Raw genomic sequence first — 15,849 nt, forward strand, 5'->3', positions numbered from 1 at the left:
CATTTGACTGATTTTAAGAGCCCCCCCCAGACCTACTGTCACCAGTCTTCTACGCACACACCTGTGACAAACCTTGCCCCAGATGCTTTCTCTCAAGAGAAGTTAGGATTACTTTTCATTTGCAGACACCGAGAACCCAGGCTGGGCAGGAGAAGTCTGAAACAGTACTTCACCATACGGACGTTCCCCCCTACAGCTCTGGGTTAACTGACAGTTAAACAAAGCACTTACACAAACCCTGACACAGAAAACAGGAGAAATGCATAGTGAAAGGGAAAAAAAGTTTTTGACTGCAATTTGAATTTCTGCAGATGAACTCTCTCTCATTTGCAAAGTTCATTCATCCTCAGCAAATATTTAAACCCAGAGGTACTCACTCATGCACCCCTCCCCACGCATTTTTCAGTCATATACAAAGTTTGTGTTTAAATGCTATTAATTCAGTGTCATCTCAATGCAAAGTTCATACACAAGGAAGCTAAAGTTTCAGGTGTCTGCATTATAGAAAGGACAGTGGGAAAAGTAATTCAGAATAATCAAATGAAATGACTACTTACATGTTATATATCCATCAGCAGCCTCTGCTTCCATAGTCAAAGTGCAGTGCTGCAAGGCAGAAAAGTACACCCTCAAAGATGCCTGTCAGTATCAACCATTAAATGATTAAACTTACTTAAAGCCCTAAGTAGTTGCCCATTTTACTGCTGTTGCAACCATTGCCTAGAGAAACACACAAGTGTACTGTATGTGCTCATTTGCAAAGCACTGAACTCTTCCTGCAAATTACGTGAGTAGAGAAATTCAGCTGCCTCCTGGGCAGGCAGCACTGGGATCATCTTCGTCTGACTGAACCCCTGTCTCCCACTTGCATTTTTACCTGATCTGAGAGTTTTCTCCCTGACTTTCCGCTTGTTTTGTTCAAGCTGGGACGGTAATGATTTATCAATTACCAGCTCTCACAGCCAGAACAGACTTTGAGGAGATGGATACTATTAACAATTGCTCTTTTCACACGCACTCCAAGAGACTCCATCCTGATCTAAACAAAATAAAGCCCTCCCGTGTCTGTTCCCCTCTGAGAGTTACTACAACTCTTTGTCTCACACTACCGTACACGGACGCACACACCTGTACACGCACCTGTTCACTCTAACCCTTATTTATCTGCCACAGCATGGGGCCGAACATCACACTTAATACTCCCAGATCATGCATTTTGTGGTGTGAAGCAATCTTAAAGTTTCTGGAAGCACTTTGCTGACACAGAACAAGCTATTACTTTCCAGAAACCCAAGTAACTGTATAGAATGACACCCCCTAGCTATCATTTGATATATATTGAGGGAAGAAAAAAAAAAAAAAAAGAGAGATCAATAATCATAACTATGTTCTTTTAAGTGGAAAAGTTAAGAATCTGACATGACCAGAGGAGAATTTTATTTCCTCTCTCCCTCCACGGCCTCTTTTTTGCCTTTAGTTTCAAAACTCTCACTGCACCAGGCAGCTAAATTATTCACAATGAGCCATTTCTGTATTGATCGCCAAGTATATTTAGCCCTGGCTCCTGGAATTTCTCCATTACTTACTGGAAAACAGGCAGCTTCACTTCTTGTCTCCAAAACCACTTCCCTCCCCCTCCCTTAACCCGCTTTCCTCCCACCACCACCCCCCCCCGCCGCCTTTCCCCCAATAAATAAATACTTTTCTCTGTGCTCTTCTTTGGTATAAAGCAGATCAAATTCCCAAGGCATTCAGCACATAACACTTAAATTTCAACCTGCCCAGCTGCTACCAAACTCTCTTCAATTACTGATTTTCACATGACTCTTAAAAAAAGAAATCTCAAAAAAAAAGTTTTCAAAACAGGTAAGCCGCTTCCTCAAGCCCTTCAAAATTACCTTATCTTCCCCCTAGTCCAGGTAGGCAGGCACACACTGAGAAAAAGAAAGAAACATCAGAAGCAACAGGGAAAGATCATCCCAGCCAATGAAGTGGAAGGAAAGAGAGGGGAGGAAGGGAGGAGGAAGAGAAAGAAAGACAAAAAGAAACACAGAAACATCCATAACCGAAATTAAAACACGGTTTGATTTTTATTTTTTATTTCTTCAACAGGGGGGGAGGAGGAGGAAGAGGAGGGGGGGAAGAAAAAAGTTTGGTCACCATTTTTAGGCTGGTGATGGCAAATCCCAGCTGCTAAGCCTCTCTCTACACAACGAATGGGGAGAGAGAGAGTTTTGCCCGGGCTGAAGACACAGCAAGATGGGGAAAGTTAAAAAATAATTTTTAGAAGAAAGGGGGAGAGAGAGGGAGAAGGGGGGGGGGGAAGAGGGAAAGGGGAGAGAAACCCGCCCCCGGCACTTACAGGTGGGGCATGCGGAGCCGGGGAGCCGGGCAGCCCCGGGGATGAGCCGGCGGGGAAACTCGCTCAGGAATGGCACATACTTTGAAGGAAGATGAAGAACAAAAAAAAAAAGAGAGGGAGAGGGAGGGAGGGAGGTCAGCCGGTGCTACAGCAATGCGATTAACCAGCGGGGAGAGAGAGAGAGAGAGAGAGGAGAGAGAGGAAAACTTGATCCACCGGTTCGTTACGAATCGGCACGAAAACGGGGGGAGAGGAGGGGATGTGGGGAAGGATGGGGTGAGGGGATGTGGGGAGGGATGGGGTGAGGTGGGGCCCGGCAGACGCACTCACACCCCGCGCAGGAAACCTAGGCCAACTTCCCCGGAGTGCCGCTCCGGCCCTGGGCGACACCGGGCTCCGCGCCTCATCCCTGCCGCTCCCCACCCATACCACAACCTGTCAAAGTCACGGTCCTGCCTCGTTTTTCATTTTATTTTATTTTCTCGCTTTCCCTTGCACACACACGCGCACCCCCCCGCTCGCCGCCGTCTTTCCCCCCCTCCCGCCGCCGCGTCAGGCCGCAGCCCCCCGGGGGCCCGCAGGTGGCGGCGGGCGCTGAGGGAAATGGCAGTTGGGGCCGGCGCTGACTAACGGACCGGGCGAGCCCCGCCGCCCCCCGCCACACGCACGCCCACCCCCGCCGCCCCTCTCCGCCCGCTTGGGATGGATTGGGGGGGGGGGGGGGGCGCTTTTTCTTTTTTTTTTTTTTTGTGGGGCTAACAGCAACAAGTCATCGGAGCCCACCGCCGTGCGGGAGATGCAGCACAACCGCACTTTACTCGGGGTCCCCTCCGCACACCCCGCCGTCCCCCCGCCGCCTCGCACACCGGACGGAGCTGTCCTCCCCGCCAGGGAAAGAAAGACCGGGGTGAGGGGGGAGAAGGGGGGGAGAGGGAAGAAAAAAAAAAAGAGAAAGAAATAAAAAGAAGCCAGGCGCAGATTTACCTCAGCCGCGCAGGCAGTGAATCACTTCCATCACCCTTTTGTTTGTGTTTTTATTAGTGTCGGCTCTCTCTGCCTAGTGGAGGTGTGTTTGTGCACGGCAGTTGGCTATGGAAACTAAGGCAGTGGAGCTGTAGCTAAGGGTAATCCTGTTTTTACTTCCTCCATCTTCAGAGAGCAGGGTTAGCCTGGGACAGCTGGTCAAACCCCGAGAAACCGATCCGGCGGCGGCAGCCGCCCGCCCGCCCGCACTCCCTCTCACACACACACACACACACACACACACACACACACGGACACGGACACGGACACGCTCGCGCACACACACACACACGGACACGCGCGGCCGCCGGCGCCCCCGCGCGCGCAGCCCCGCGGGCGGGCGCGGGAGCGCGCGCGCGCGCTCTCGGGCCCCAACAACCGCCCCGCGGCGCCTTCTCCCGGGAGTGGTGAAGGGTGCGGGGGGGGTGCGGGGGGAGGCGGTGGCGGGGAGCGGGGGGGCGCGGGGGGCGGGTGCCCGCGCCGGCAGGGCCGCTCAGCACGCTCGGCAATCGATTAGAGGACAAGTGCCGCCGCCGCCGTGTGCGCTCCGCGCCTCACGCGGACGGAGACACACACGCGCGCGCGCGCGCGCCGCCCCCTCAGGGCACCGCCGCGTCCCCGTGTCCCCTTCCCCGCTCCGGGCACCGGGCTACCCCGTGTCCCCCCCTCCACACACCCACCCCCCACCCCCCCGCCCCCCCCGCTCCCGCTCCTTCTCTCCTCCCCTCAGGAGCGGCGACCGCTGGGCCGCCGCCGCCGCCGGGCGGGTGAAGTTGCCGGCGGAGTCATGATTCAGCACTTCTATTTTTAACCGCCGGGCGGCCGCGGGTGCGCAGCGCCCGCCGCCCCTCGCCGCGGCCCGTCCCGCCTGCGCTGGCGGTGCTCTAATTACCGCCGCGGTGGCAGCCCGGGGGGCAGCCGGATGACGGCGTAAAACCGGAGGGGAAGGGTTCAGAGCTGTCGTGCTTGTTATCTAATTGAACATTCAAAGTAAATATGAGGTAATTTCTTTCCTTTCTTGTAAGTGTTACGCTTAGAGAGAAAGCCCGGGTAAAATAAAAGCCTTGCCACACTATTTTCCCCCTCTCCTGAGAAGCCGGTGTGGTGCGAAAGGGGGAAAAGCCAGCACTATTCTTCTGAGGAAAACCCTTGCTCTGCTTCACAGCCGAGGCTGAAGCAACACCTCCGAGCGCCACAGTCCCACCTCAGGGCCCCGACCCAAACCCACGGCAGCCGGTGGGCGCGTCTGCAGCAGGGCAGCACCCCGTGTCTTCGGGGCCGAGCGCGAAGGCTTGACGTGCTCTCTGACAGCAGCTTTCCCTTGCCTTCGACAGGTCTTCGGTCAGGTGCAACAGCATCATCCCTTTTTCTTCTTCGAGCATCTCTTCATCGAAGCTGAGCTGCTGGGTGCTGGTGACTGTGGCAATGCCATTATTAGGCACCAGAGTTAACGGTCCATTAAGAAGCCGTGGTTGTGTATGTCATGCATTATATACACAGATACTAAATTTAAATTTGCAAAGTTAAGCGCACACAAACACTAGGAAGCACCGGAATTCAGGCTGCCCACACACCCTTGAGGCTTTTCACCCAACAGAGCAGCCGACAGGAGTAGCAGGGAGTTATTATTTTCACTGGTACCAAAGGGGAATAACACACACATTTTGCCAGCGAGTTTCAAACGTGCACTGATGAGAGCACCTTCATCGCTACATACCCACGTTCTTCGTGTATGAAAAGCCTGCAAAGGCTCCAGGTACCTGTAAATTTTTTTGCTGTCAAGCAAAATCTTAACTACAGCCTTATCTCTTGCTCCAGCTACATGCGAGCGCAATACTGTGGTTAGGGACAGTAAAGTAAAACCCAGGTTTTATTAGCTCAGCCACTTCACATCAAATGACGTTCTGCTTTGTAGTGGCAGAGCCGCCCTATCCTGAGAGAGGGAGACAAACTCCACTTTTAAAAACATATTAAGTTATTCAGCCAGCCAAAGACACTGAAGTTAATAGACAGCTCTCTCCCTCCCCAGTGCTACAAATTTTAGCCAATTAGTCATTGCGCCACCTCTGTGAAGTGGGTTAATTTAACTCTTCTCATTTTGCATAGGAAGGAGGCAGAAAGGTTAGGGGACTGGCCCAAGGCCACAAAGAGCACGCAGAGCTGAGCCTAGAAAGCAGACTTCTTGTTTCCCACGCCTACGTTTCAACAACTAGACTTGGCTTGCCTACATCAGAAAATAGACTGGCATAGCTATAGCTGTGTAATTATACCGTAACAGTTTATGCCGGAATAACTCTCCTCGTGGACATTCTCCTCCAGATGGAAAGTGGCTTCCCAAAAGCTGTCCAAATGAATTCACTCAACAGCCCACACTTTGGGTTTTGCCTTTTTCCCTGCCCCCCTCTTCATTTTGGGGGGTCAAAATTCCTGAGGTGCGGGCCTCGGTAGCATTTTGAAGCCTTTGATCACTTCCACAGACCATTGAAAAGCAGGGACAAATGCAAAACATGTCATTGAAATGCTACAAGTCTAGTTGTCAAGATTTTTATGGTGCTTTTCATCAAAAATGTTGAAAACTGAAAGCTTCCAGCTGGCTCTCTTTACAGGTAATAATTTAATAGCTAACAGCTTTTCTCCCAAAACTGCTGGAACCTGCTTGAACCATGGAAGCTGATGGGAAAAGCCAGACCCATCCTCTACAGTAATTATTTCTGATTTTTTTAATCCTGCAGCTTTCAAAGCCAAATGAATCTGTGAAAACAAGGAGGAGTGACCAAAGGAAAAGTAAGGGACAGGGAATAAAGCGAAAGGGTTTGCCTTTAAAAATCAGCTTGTTCACTCCAAGGACTGCAGAGATGAGCGCATCTTCACTACAGCAACATGGGGGTGAGTCACTGGTTTCAATGCAAAACGCAGCTCGGGGGCTGCAGCAAGAGCTCGGTGGTGACTTACATCCAGCACACACCTGTCCCCAAACGAGCCTCAGCAGAGCGGCTGGGATGAGCTTCAGGACCCAGCAATGGTTTGGGGATCAGGAGACCCGGGTTCCCATCCAACCACACTCAGAGGTCCTCCGCGTAATTTCAGCCAAGTCGTTGTTTCCCTGCGTTTCAGTTTTCCATTTCTGAAATGCGGGGAATAATGCCATGAGAGTTTTTCTTCTGCTGAGCAACACCCCAAGAGCGTTCTCAGCTTTGCCATGGTCTTGTGTCGCATTGTAGAGGTCACTTCAGTGCACCTCCGCAAGAGCCATTGCTGGAGCTCCTGTGGGGCTGGTGGGCAGCCCCTGCCCCTTCCATTTCCACTGGCAAGACCGAAGCAGCCTTCGCCTGCCACACAAGCCCCGCTGCCTGGGGATCACAGCCTGTGCTGACAGCCACTTACTCTTGAGACCCGCGTTGTCCTTCCGGGCATTCGCTCAGTCTCCCCGGGCCTGAGCTCTCCTGCCGTGTGCTGGAGACAGTAGAGCTCTCCCATCTCACAGGGACTCTGGGAGGAGAATTTAATTCCTCATCGCTTGTCAGTAATGTGCTTTGATAAGTCAGGGATGGCCTCAGCCTATTTTCAGCAAAATATTCAAACATTTAACCCATATATACGTGTGTGTATGCACATGCATATGTGTGAGAATTATTACTCAAAACGACCATGATGCTTTCATGTAAATTCTGGCTTACATTGTCTAATCCTCCTTTTTTATATGCCTGGATAAGGTCAAGGTATTCCAGGAGTTCACTCCCAAAACACTTGTATTAGGTATTCACATAGATAGTAGCTCATCACAGCAAAAGCTCCAGCTTTATTTAGATTTATCTGACACACTGCTGCCTTGGACAGCTATGAACACCACAGAGCGGCAGACCCCTGCATCAGCTTTCTTGCCTTTAGACTGAACACTCTCTTTTCTCCCCACAGAAGGGGCACTTTGAAGACAACCTGGATCAAATCCCAACATACTTTGGGGAGGACAAATGTAGACCTTTCTTTACTTAGCTCTGCGTTGGGCAATCTAAAAACCATATAAGCACTAATCTATTCGTTATTCCATCTCCTCCTCTTTACTACAATAAAGCACTGTTTTATGCTTATATGCATCAATAAAGAGACCTATAAAGAAAATAATGAACATCCTTTAATATCTTCAGAGTATACCCTATTAATTTTAAAAGGGACACAACATACTGTACCCCTTGTATTTCACCAAGATAAAAGCCTATAGATTAATTCCTATTAAAACAGTTGGTATTTTCAGGACATGCAGATGTAATTTATGGAGAGGCACAATACTCATAATAGCTCAAAGGCCACAGAAACTGTAGATCTGTGTCTGTTACTGTAGTTGTACAGGCATTCATTGTACAGAGAGCAGTTGAAAAGGCAGCGTATGTAATCTGAATACTAAATTTGTGAATAGTTTCTCACTTGGGCTGGTTAGGCTTTTCAAGAGCAGCGGATGCTTTGTGGGGGACTTTGTAAAACATTCTGCTAATATATCACACGGTTGCTGTATTTTCTTCTCTTATCTTTACTGTTAGAGCTTTATTCATGAAGACACAATATTTGATTCTTAAAAGGGCACCAGCTCCTGCTCTGTACTCTCCACCTGAATTCAGTGTGCTCCATGAGAGACAATTTTCACAACAAATACTTCTTCTTTCTTCTGTAAAGTGGACAACTTTAGGTATATATAACCCAAAAGTGTACAAGAAACAAAGATCCTTGTCCTCACCCCTGTGCATTCCAATTGCTATATCCAACTTACTTGGAAAATAGTATTATATTTTCTGGTTTATTATCAATAATAAAAGTGTACAGGCTTTCTCTTTTATTATGGAGATATAAATGTATATGGATATATCATTTGTGAGGAAGGGAAATTCTAAAGTGTCCTAACAAAATTTAATTATGATACAAGCTACTAACAGAGAAGCCTTCAGCCCGGGATCATTTTAATTCTTTGCTTGTACAGCACCTAGCACAATGAGGATTTATGCATGACCTAGCTTCTCACTTAGTACTTCAACAAAATTAAGAATTAACTCTTGCTTTGCTTATGGCTGGAAGTCACAGTACCAACAGAATGATATACATCCAGTAGGGAACAGTGAACAGCACAGACTTGTGAAGTTCGTTAGCAGCTGATACAAAAGCATGCTAGACCGATTTAAATTACTGGAGTTGCTGGAGGCATTTAGGCAGATAGATAGTTGTTACTTGAGCTGAAATTTGGCAAAATTATAGGTGTCAATCATGTTGAGTATTGCAAAGTGCCGGGAAACGTTCAGTGACAAGCGACCAGGCTCATGGCTTTGCAACATCTGAAAATTTGGTGGGAATGATGTTCCTCCATTTCTCTATGACAGGATTAATGTGAAGGCTGAACCTCAAAAGGCCAAAGGTCACCACTTGGGTTTGAAGGGGCTTCTACAATACAGAAGACTTCTACCGAATTAGGCTGCAAACATCATGGGAGCAGGTCTTGTAAGGCTTCTGACACTGACCTCTGGGTTCAGCCTGATACACTGCAGATGCATTCACAGTTCTCATCCTGGGTGAAATACAGACTAGACAAGGCCACCCTATGTATACATTTCTGAACACTACAGCTCTTTAATGCTTGGCAAAGAATTAAGGAATAAGGACATTTTCTCTTTGAATCCAACCTACCTATGAGTGCACAGCATGAGCCAGTGGCTTCCTGGGGGCCAGAAGCCACAGGGGTGTCCCAGGCCAGCATGGCAAGAATCTCACCAGCCAGGGTCCATCCCACAGCCTTGGCCTGGTTTAACCCCAGCTGGCAACTAAGCCCCACCCAGCCACTCACTCACTCCCCCCACAGTGGGATGGGAAAGAGAATCAGAAGGGTAAAAGTGAGAAAACTCCTGGGTTGAGACAAAGACAGGTTAATAGGTAAAGCAAGAGCCGTGCACACAAGCAAAGCAAACCAAGGGATTCATTCACCCTTCCCACGGGCAGGCGGGTGCTCAGCCATCCCCAGGGCAGCCGGGCTCCGTCACGCGTAACGGTGACTTGGGAAGACAAACGCCATCACTCCAAACGTCCCCCCCTTCCTCCTTCTTCCCCCAGCTGTATGTGCCGAGCATGACGCCACACGGTCTGGGATATCCCTGGGGTCGGTTGGGGTCAGCTGTCCCGGCTGTGTCCCCTCCCGACGTCCTGTGCACCCCCAGCCCCCTCGCTGGTGGGGTGGGGTGAGGAGCAGAAAAGGCCTTGGCTCTGTGTGAGCACTGCTCAATAACAACTAAAATGTCCCTGTGTTATCAACACTGTTGCCAGCACAAACCCAAAACACAGCCTCATACCAGCTACTATGAAAAAAATTAACTCTATCCCAGCCAAAACCAGCACAAACCCTGAGCAAGGGAGTAGGGCAGGCCAGAGATGAAGGCCAGGTCTAACCAAGACCCTCCAGGCAGGTCTGCAGGGATGAGGCAGGTCAGACATTGTGCCAAGAAGTAAATCTGCAGGTCAGGATCAGCAAGGTCCAGGGCTAGGCAGGGGCACAACCATGGCCAAGCAAGAGACCAGCACTCCCCAAGCACAGCCCAAACAAAGAGCAAAGCACGGGCTGAGCTTAAACAGGCTCCTGGCCCAATGGCAGGTGTGTGGATGGAGGTCCCATCTGAGGCTGATCAGGGTCATTAAGGTCTGTTAGTGCCTTCGGGGTCCTCACACTGCCAACCCAGCTTCGACTCTGGACAGCTATGGGTAGGAGTTTTCAAACAATGAAACAAATTGCTGACCTTATCATAAAGTTAGGTAGTCTAATTGACTGTGCATGTTCTTGCTCAGCAGGAGTATTTAGGCATCTCACTCCTCCTTTGCTGAGGAGCGACGCTGTGCATGAGGGAAGTAACTGGCAAGTTTTAAGCTCATGTCTCACCTTACCTTGCAGGAGCTTGCAGATCTCCCTGGTAAGCAGGTCGTTTCCCCTGATTCTACCTGGCTGGTTGCATGATTTCCCTCAGTGTCCCAGGGTCTTTCTTCAAAACATCTGAAGGATGTCCTGTTTATTCATTTCGCTCCTCGCTTGACACATTTCCAAAAACAACACCACCCCTGTTCAGTGTGCATTGCTACAAAGAAGTCAGCATGGATTTACTGGCATGTACTTTACCCTCATTAGTCCTTGTCCCTCTTTCTTCACCATCCTTCCAGCATCATGCTGATGCTTGTAGGGAGCTGGGGAGAGGTGGTGGTGCTGGGTGGAAAACCAGTTGCTGTAGTTGTCAGGGTCTAAACAGCTAAAGCATCTTTCAGGCTGACAGCAGCTCCTGCAGGTGTGGGGCTCTGTAGCATGACCTGAACCAGAGGGCAGGCACGGCTGTCCCAGGCCAGGGGAGCAGGGCAGGGGTTAGTGCCCTCTGTGCTGCTCCATGCAACGTGTGGACTCAAGTGTGAAGTGCCACCACCACAGTGAGTGCTGGGGGTGAAAAGCTGCCCTCCGAACCAGTCTTTTGATCATTGCAGAAATGGTAAGTCATCAGAGTCTCATGAGTAATGAAGTCAGAATGTAAAATTGTCTTAGAAAACAAAAACACCAAGTTCTTCACCTCCAGAAGTGGCACAGCTGAGCCAAAGGCTGTCATCTCAGAGGTGAAGGACAGCCTGGGAACTAAGCTCGCTTTCCATGCCTTGCTTTGGAGGAGGATGTACATTCCCTGCCCCCCCCCCCCCCCTCCCCATTTACAAGCGGTATTCTGATATAGGCACCTTGTTTAGCCTCCTGTTCCTCAGCTGCTTCTGGAGTTCATGGAGAGGACTGATGCATCCAGATTGCAACTCCAAGCACCAAAATTAGATTCCTGCTTGTAGTCACTCTCCAGAGGAGCATTTCTTTCTGTGGTGACCGCATAGGGAGGCTGGAGATACCAGCCAGCTAAATCAGGTACTTACAGTGGGTGCATATTCCTGTTCATATTTCCGTTCTTCACCTAGAAAGTAAACTTGATAGTATTTATTCTCCTCTGTTAACTGTGCTGAGAATCAGGAACACCTCAGCAAGGGACTTGGATACAGCTGCGATAGAGGCCGTGCGAATGTGCAAGAGAGAGCCATTTAAAAACCAGGGTGTTTGTATGCCTCTTTTGTGCCCATAACCAGTGTCATCATAGGAGTGTCCTGGGGTTTGATTGTGAAAATACAGTCACCTTAAATTAACTGGCCACATAATCAGTTTTAAAGTGAAGCCAGGTTAACTTTGATTAACCACAAGCAACAATTTAGATCGTAAAAATAAAACATTAGCATCTTTTTACGCTCCTCTCAGTGTTACATGAAACAATGTTTGACCACAGCCTTTTAAAGCTGCATGTTAATTTTTATTGCAAAGCATTCCTCTGTATTGCTCCAGCAGCAGAGCTGATGGAGTGCTCCACAGACTTTTTTTAGGATACTGATTCATTTAGTGGTAGAGGTTTTCTTCATTTTTCCAAGTTTTATTTATTATTCTTATTTTACTCCAGGAAAGGAATAACATTTCTCTACATCCAGACATTACCCACACATAACTGTGCAAGCAGAGAAAACATAACTTCATTCTTGTGGTTTGAAAATGCCTCCTTTTTCCTGTTTGTTTGTTTTTAAGAGGGAAGCGTTTCCATTTCTTAGGTCTCCTTTGGGGATTTAAATCAATGAAGACATCATTTGGTCTCTATATTAAAAAGACAATCTTTTATTCCCAGCTACTGCCAATACACTATCATTTTTTTCTGAGATCTGGAAGAACAAGTGTTAGTTTCGGTTTATTAGCAACATGAGGGAATCTTCTAATTAAGATTTTGGGTGGTGGAACGACATCTAAAGAAGATGTCATTTTATCAGTTATCTTTTCTTCACTGCACAGACCTGAGCTTATACCACTAATATCAATAGAAATTCTCCTACTGACTTCAGCTGAAAAGACCTCATCTAAAATCTACAAAAGTGGAAAAAAAAATTCAATTTTTACAGCATTATGAATGAGGACATAAATAGAAAAAAACTGCAGATATTATCATCATCTTTTCCTTAAAAATCCTTCTCTGAATTGCTTTTGCCAGTTTATTGCATCAGTACACTGCTAAAGAGTGTTCTTCTCATAACAAAACTTTCCTCATTCAAAACACAGAATTTATTATGACGTCCTATAGAAGTACCAGGTCTCAGCTTACTCATTGCATTAGAAAGGCAAATGCTTTTCATAGTGGCTTGCTGCTGGTTAGGTTTTGTTGGGATGGTTTTTAATTCAACAAGGGTATAATTTTACATTCAACTCTGAAGTCTGGTTAAAAATAGCAATTGAAAACGATCCTTAAAATCTGAAGATGTTTTCCATGGAAATTGTATCCAAAGCAGCTAAAGGTCTTTAGCATTGACTTGATCCTAAAGTGATTTCCACAATATATTGAGTTGTCTTAATGGCTGACAGGAAAATCATGACCCTCCAGCGAGGTTATCCTAGATGGCTCATACAAGACCTTTGCACATTTGCACATATGACCCTTTGAAATAAAGTGTTGTCTGACTGTAGATGGTGGCTTCATCTTTTGTAAGACAAAAGAGCTCTGTTGAAAACCTTCACTTGTCATCGCCCTAAAATCAGACATACTGAAAGACGAAAAACTAAGACAACGACTTCTCTAAGAATTACTATCTGTGACTGCTCTTAAAGTAGACAGAGCTATGAAAAAAACAAAATGCCAAACTGTGGGGCTGACCTCACATTTCTCCATGGGAATGTTTTTTTCCACGGCCTCCTTTAAGAGGTAGTTTCTTACTTTAGATAAGGGAAACTCCATCAGCTGCTTCATAGAGCAAAACTGACACCCACTGGCCACCCCCAGTACTTGACACACTTTGAGCTGTTGAGCAATCCTGACTTCAGGGCAGAGCAGGAGAAAGGAGAGGTGATCACCCTTCTAGCTCATCTCAGTCCTTCTTCTTTACAGTCCATGACCTCAACTTTGTCAGTGGTAGCCCCAGAACCCTGCTGCCATGGAGTGGGATGATGCATGACGTAACACCCGGGCTCCCTTTTGCTCCTTAGGGAACCAGTCATATAAAGTCCTTTTACATGACAAATGGCAGGGCTCCTACCCCTTTCTGTAGGAAGATAGAGCAGCTTTACTGACCATTTTTGCCTCGAAATTCAAGAAGACATGTCATTTGATCAATCTCGGGCTTGCTGTGCCCATGGTCCACCACACTTCCCTGCATCAGCTATTTGGAGGCAGCCATCCATGTGCTGGTTGCCACTCAGCCAGACTTACTCAATTCTGCTCCAGTGGAGGTCCGTATCTTCTGCATCCCACATTTCTCTGCGGGATCCTCGTTTCTCGTCACGCTGTCACCTCTGATCGCTGGAGCTTTATTATCAAGGCTCCCAAAGATAATGTTTCCTACCAGGTACTGTCGCCTGTGTGTTGTGTGAAGAAGTGTCCCCTTCTGCCTCCCTGTCACAGCACAGGCCAGAGTTACATTGGCATTTATACATTTATTTTTCAATCGCATTGCATGCTCATATCTAATTTGCTATCCACTTAGGCACTTCCAACATGATTGCCTTGTAAGTAGCTCCTTCCTACCAAATATCTTTGTTTTAGATTATATTTATCTCCTCATGGAGAACTTCAATCTTCCCTGAGATTCAATCTAATTCTCTTATTTCCTCCACATGTCGTATATCATCATGTGCTACCCTCTGGTAGTATCCCTTGCTCCCGTCTGGTCTTTGAAACTCTTCTCCGCTCTCTTATATGTTACTGATTTCATAGAATACATTATATTCTACATGGAACATGTCACTTTGCTGAAAGGTACATTATTACATTTTATGTAACCAGCATGCCCTTTTATGCCTGCGTGATCAGTTTGCACTTTAGCTATTTTAAACATCCCAGTAGTACATTATTCAAAATCTAAAGCATGGTGTCTATAAAGCACTGTCCTGTTTCTTATCACAGTTTCCAGGCAGCGTAGAGTAACTTATGTTGTTAAACGGGGAAGAATGTTTTTTGACACGGAGCAGCTTCATCCACGCACACTGTCCCTGCCTGTGCCCCTGCCTGAGCTGGCTCAGCCTCAAGTGAAAAAGGAAACTGGGGTAAACTGTGCTCTCCCTTTCTGAACACTCATACATTCAGATCATCTCACAAGGGTTTTCAAGAATAGGCAAGCCACTCTAGTATTTTAAATAATTGTCTTTTAAGACCACCAACAGAAATGAATACTCTGACTTCATTTTACAGTTCTTTTAGCTTTTAACTTCTCCAAGTGAGCAAAGCATCACCTTGCGTTGCTTTAGAGGAACCTGATGAAGTTACAAGATTATTTGATGATTTCAATAGCTGGTTAATTAATAAGTTGAGGGCAACATGTGACACACAGCCTCTCTAAGATGAACAGAGGCCACAGTGTTTCTCTGTATTTCCCTAACACTATTTATATCCACTTCAGCCTCAACAAATTCCTCTCGCCCATAGCCTGACTTCACAACAGGCTGCATTGCAGGCTGCTGGGTCCTTAGGGGGACACGAGCACAAATACCTCTGGCAGTGCCATCAGGGGAAGATATTAGGGCCACTCATTGCCACATACCCAGCATCAATATTGCAAGGGAGGAAGATCCCACCTTGACTTTCCAAGTCCAGGGTCCAAGTGCTTCGGCTTAGCCTGGTTGTTAGTCCAGCCCCAGCTCTGAAGCGTGAGCCTTTCACAGGTGTCAGTGGGGGACAAGCCATGGGTCTGGGTTAACAAGACAAAACTACTTGGCCCACGGCTGTACAATGTTATTTGTGAGCATGCAGAGATGCCCTGTCTGCCCAGGCATTTGGGAGCAGCGGGGAAAGAGCTGGAGGGAAAGTCCCATCCGAGCACAGACGTACCGGGAAGGGATGCCAGCTTCAGCACAGTTATTACAGAAGGCGCCAACCAGGAACCTGTCCCTCGCAGTACAAATATACTTTATTGCATCTCACTTTGGTTTCTAGTCTTGCCTGAATTACAGTTTCTCCCAAGCTACAGTGTGCAGCCTTGTGGCCAGAGGATGAGGAGTTTACTTGGAGAATATGGAGTCTGTTCGTCCCCAGATGTCACCACGTCCCAGAGGCAGTGGTGCTGGTAGGATGGTGGGGACACCCTGCTGCCTCACTGCGGGGGCTGGGCTCCCTGAGCTCCCTCTGCAGAGAGGGGGGGTCATGCTGAACGCTGAACTGAAGCAGCAGATACCTCTCTCCTGCTTTCCTTCTGCAGTGATAACATTATTAAAATAATACTAAGCTGCCGTACACATGGCTGATGGCTACACATCATTTATTGATTTTTCTTGCTTAAAGCTTAGCCATGATCTCAGGCATGCAAAAATCCGTTACATCAGAATGATTTGTCAGTAAATTGCTTTTTATGTTAAAAAGGAGAGGAAAAAAGATGTTCAATAAAGAATCCTGAGATTTTCAGGCTATGCC

The 15,849-nt window shown here is 47.6% G+C and overlaps 1 protein-coding gene across 5 annotated transcripts in view; it reads right to left on the bottom strand.

The window, feature by feature from the left end:
- IKZF2 (IKAROS family zinc finger 2) overlaps positions 1-3,584 on the bottom strand; it is a 120,330-nt gene extending 116,746 nt beyond the window's left edge. For 4 of the 5 annotated variants that reach the window (XM_074829741.1, XM_074829739.1, XM_074829740.1 and 1 more), the window contains exons 1-3: positions 2,363-2,406; positions 1,899-1,934; positions 558-606 (exon numbers count right to left, since the gene is read on the bottom strand). In XM_074829741.1, coding sequence (XP_074685842.1) covers positions 558-591 — 34 coding nt within the window. In that variant the 5' untranslated portion in view covers positions 592-606; positions 1,899-1,934; positions 2,363-2,406. Of the gene's footprint in view, positions 1-557; positions 607-1,898; positions 1,935-2,362; positions 2,407-3,346 lie in introns of those variants that run through there. The other variant, XM_074829737.1, reaches the window with a different exon arrangement.
- Positions 3,585-15,849: the final 12,265 nt, after the last annotated feature.

Source organism: Strix aluco, chromosome 6, assembly GCF_031877795.1.
Source record: "Strix aluco isolate bStrAlu1 chromosome 6, bStrAlu1.hap1, whole genome shotgun sequence".
Lineage (NCBI taxonomy): Eukaryota > Metazoa > Chordata > Aves > Strigiformes > Strigidae > Strix > Strix aluco.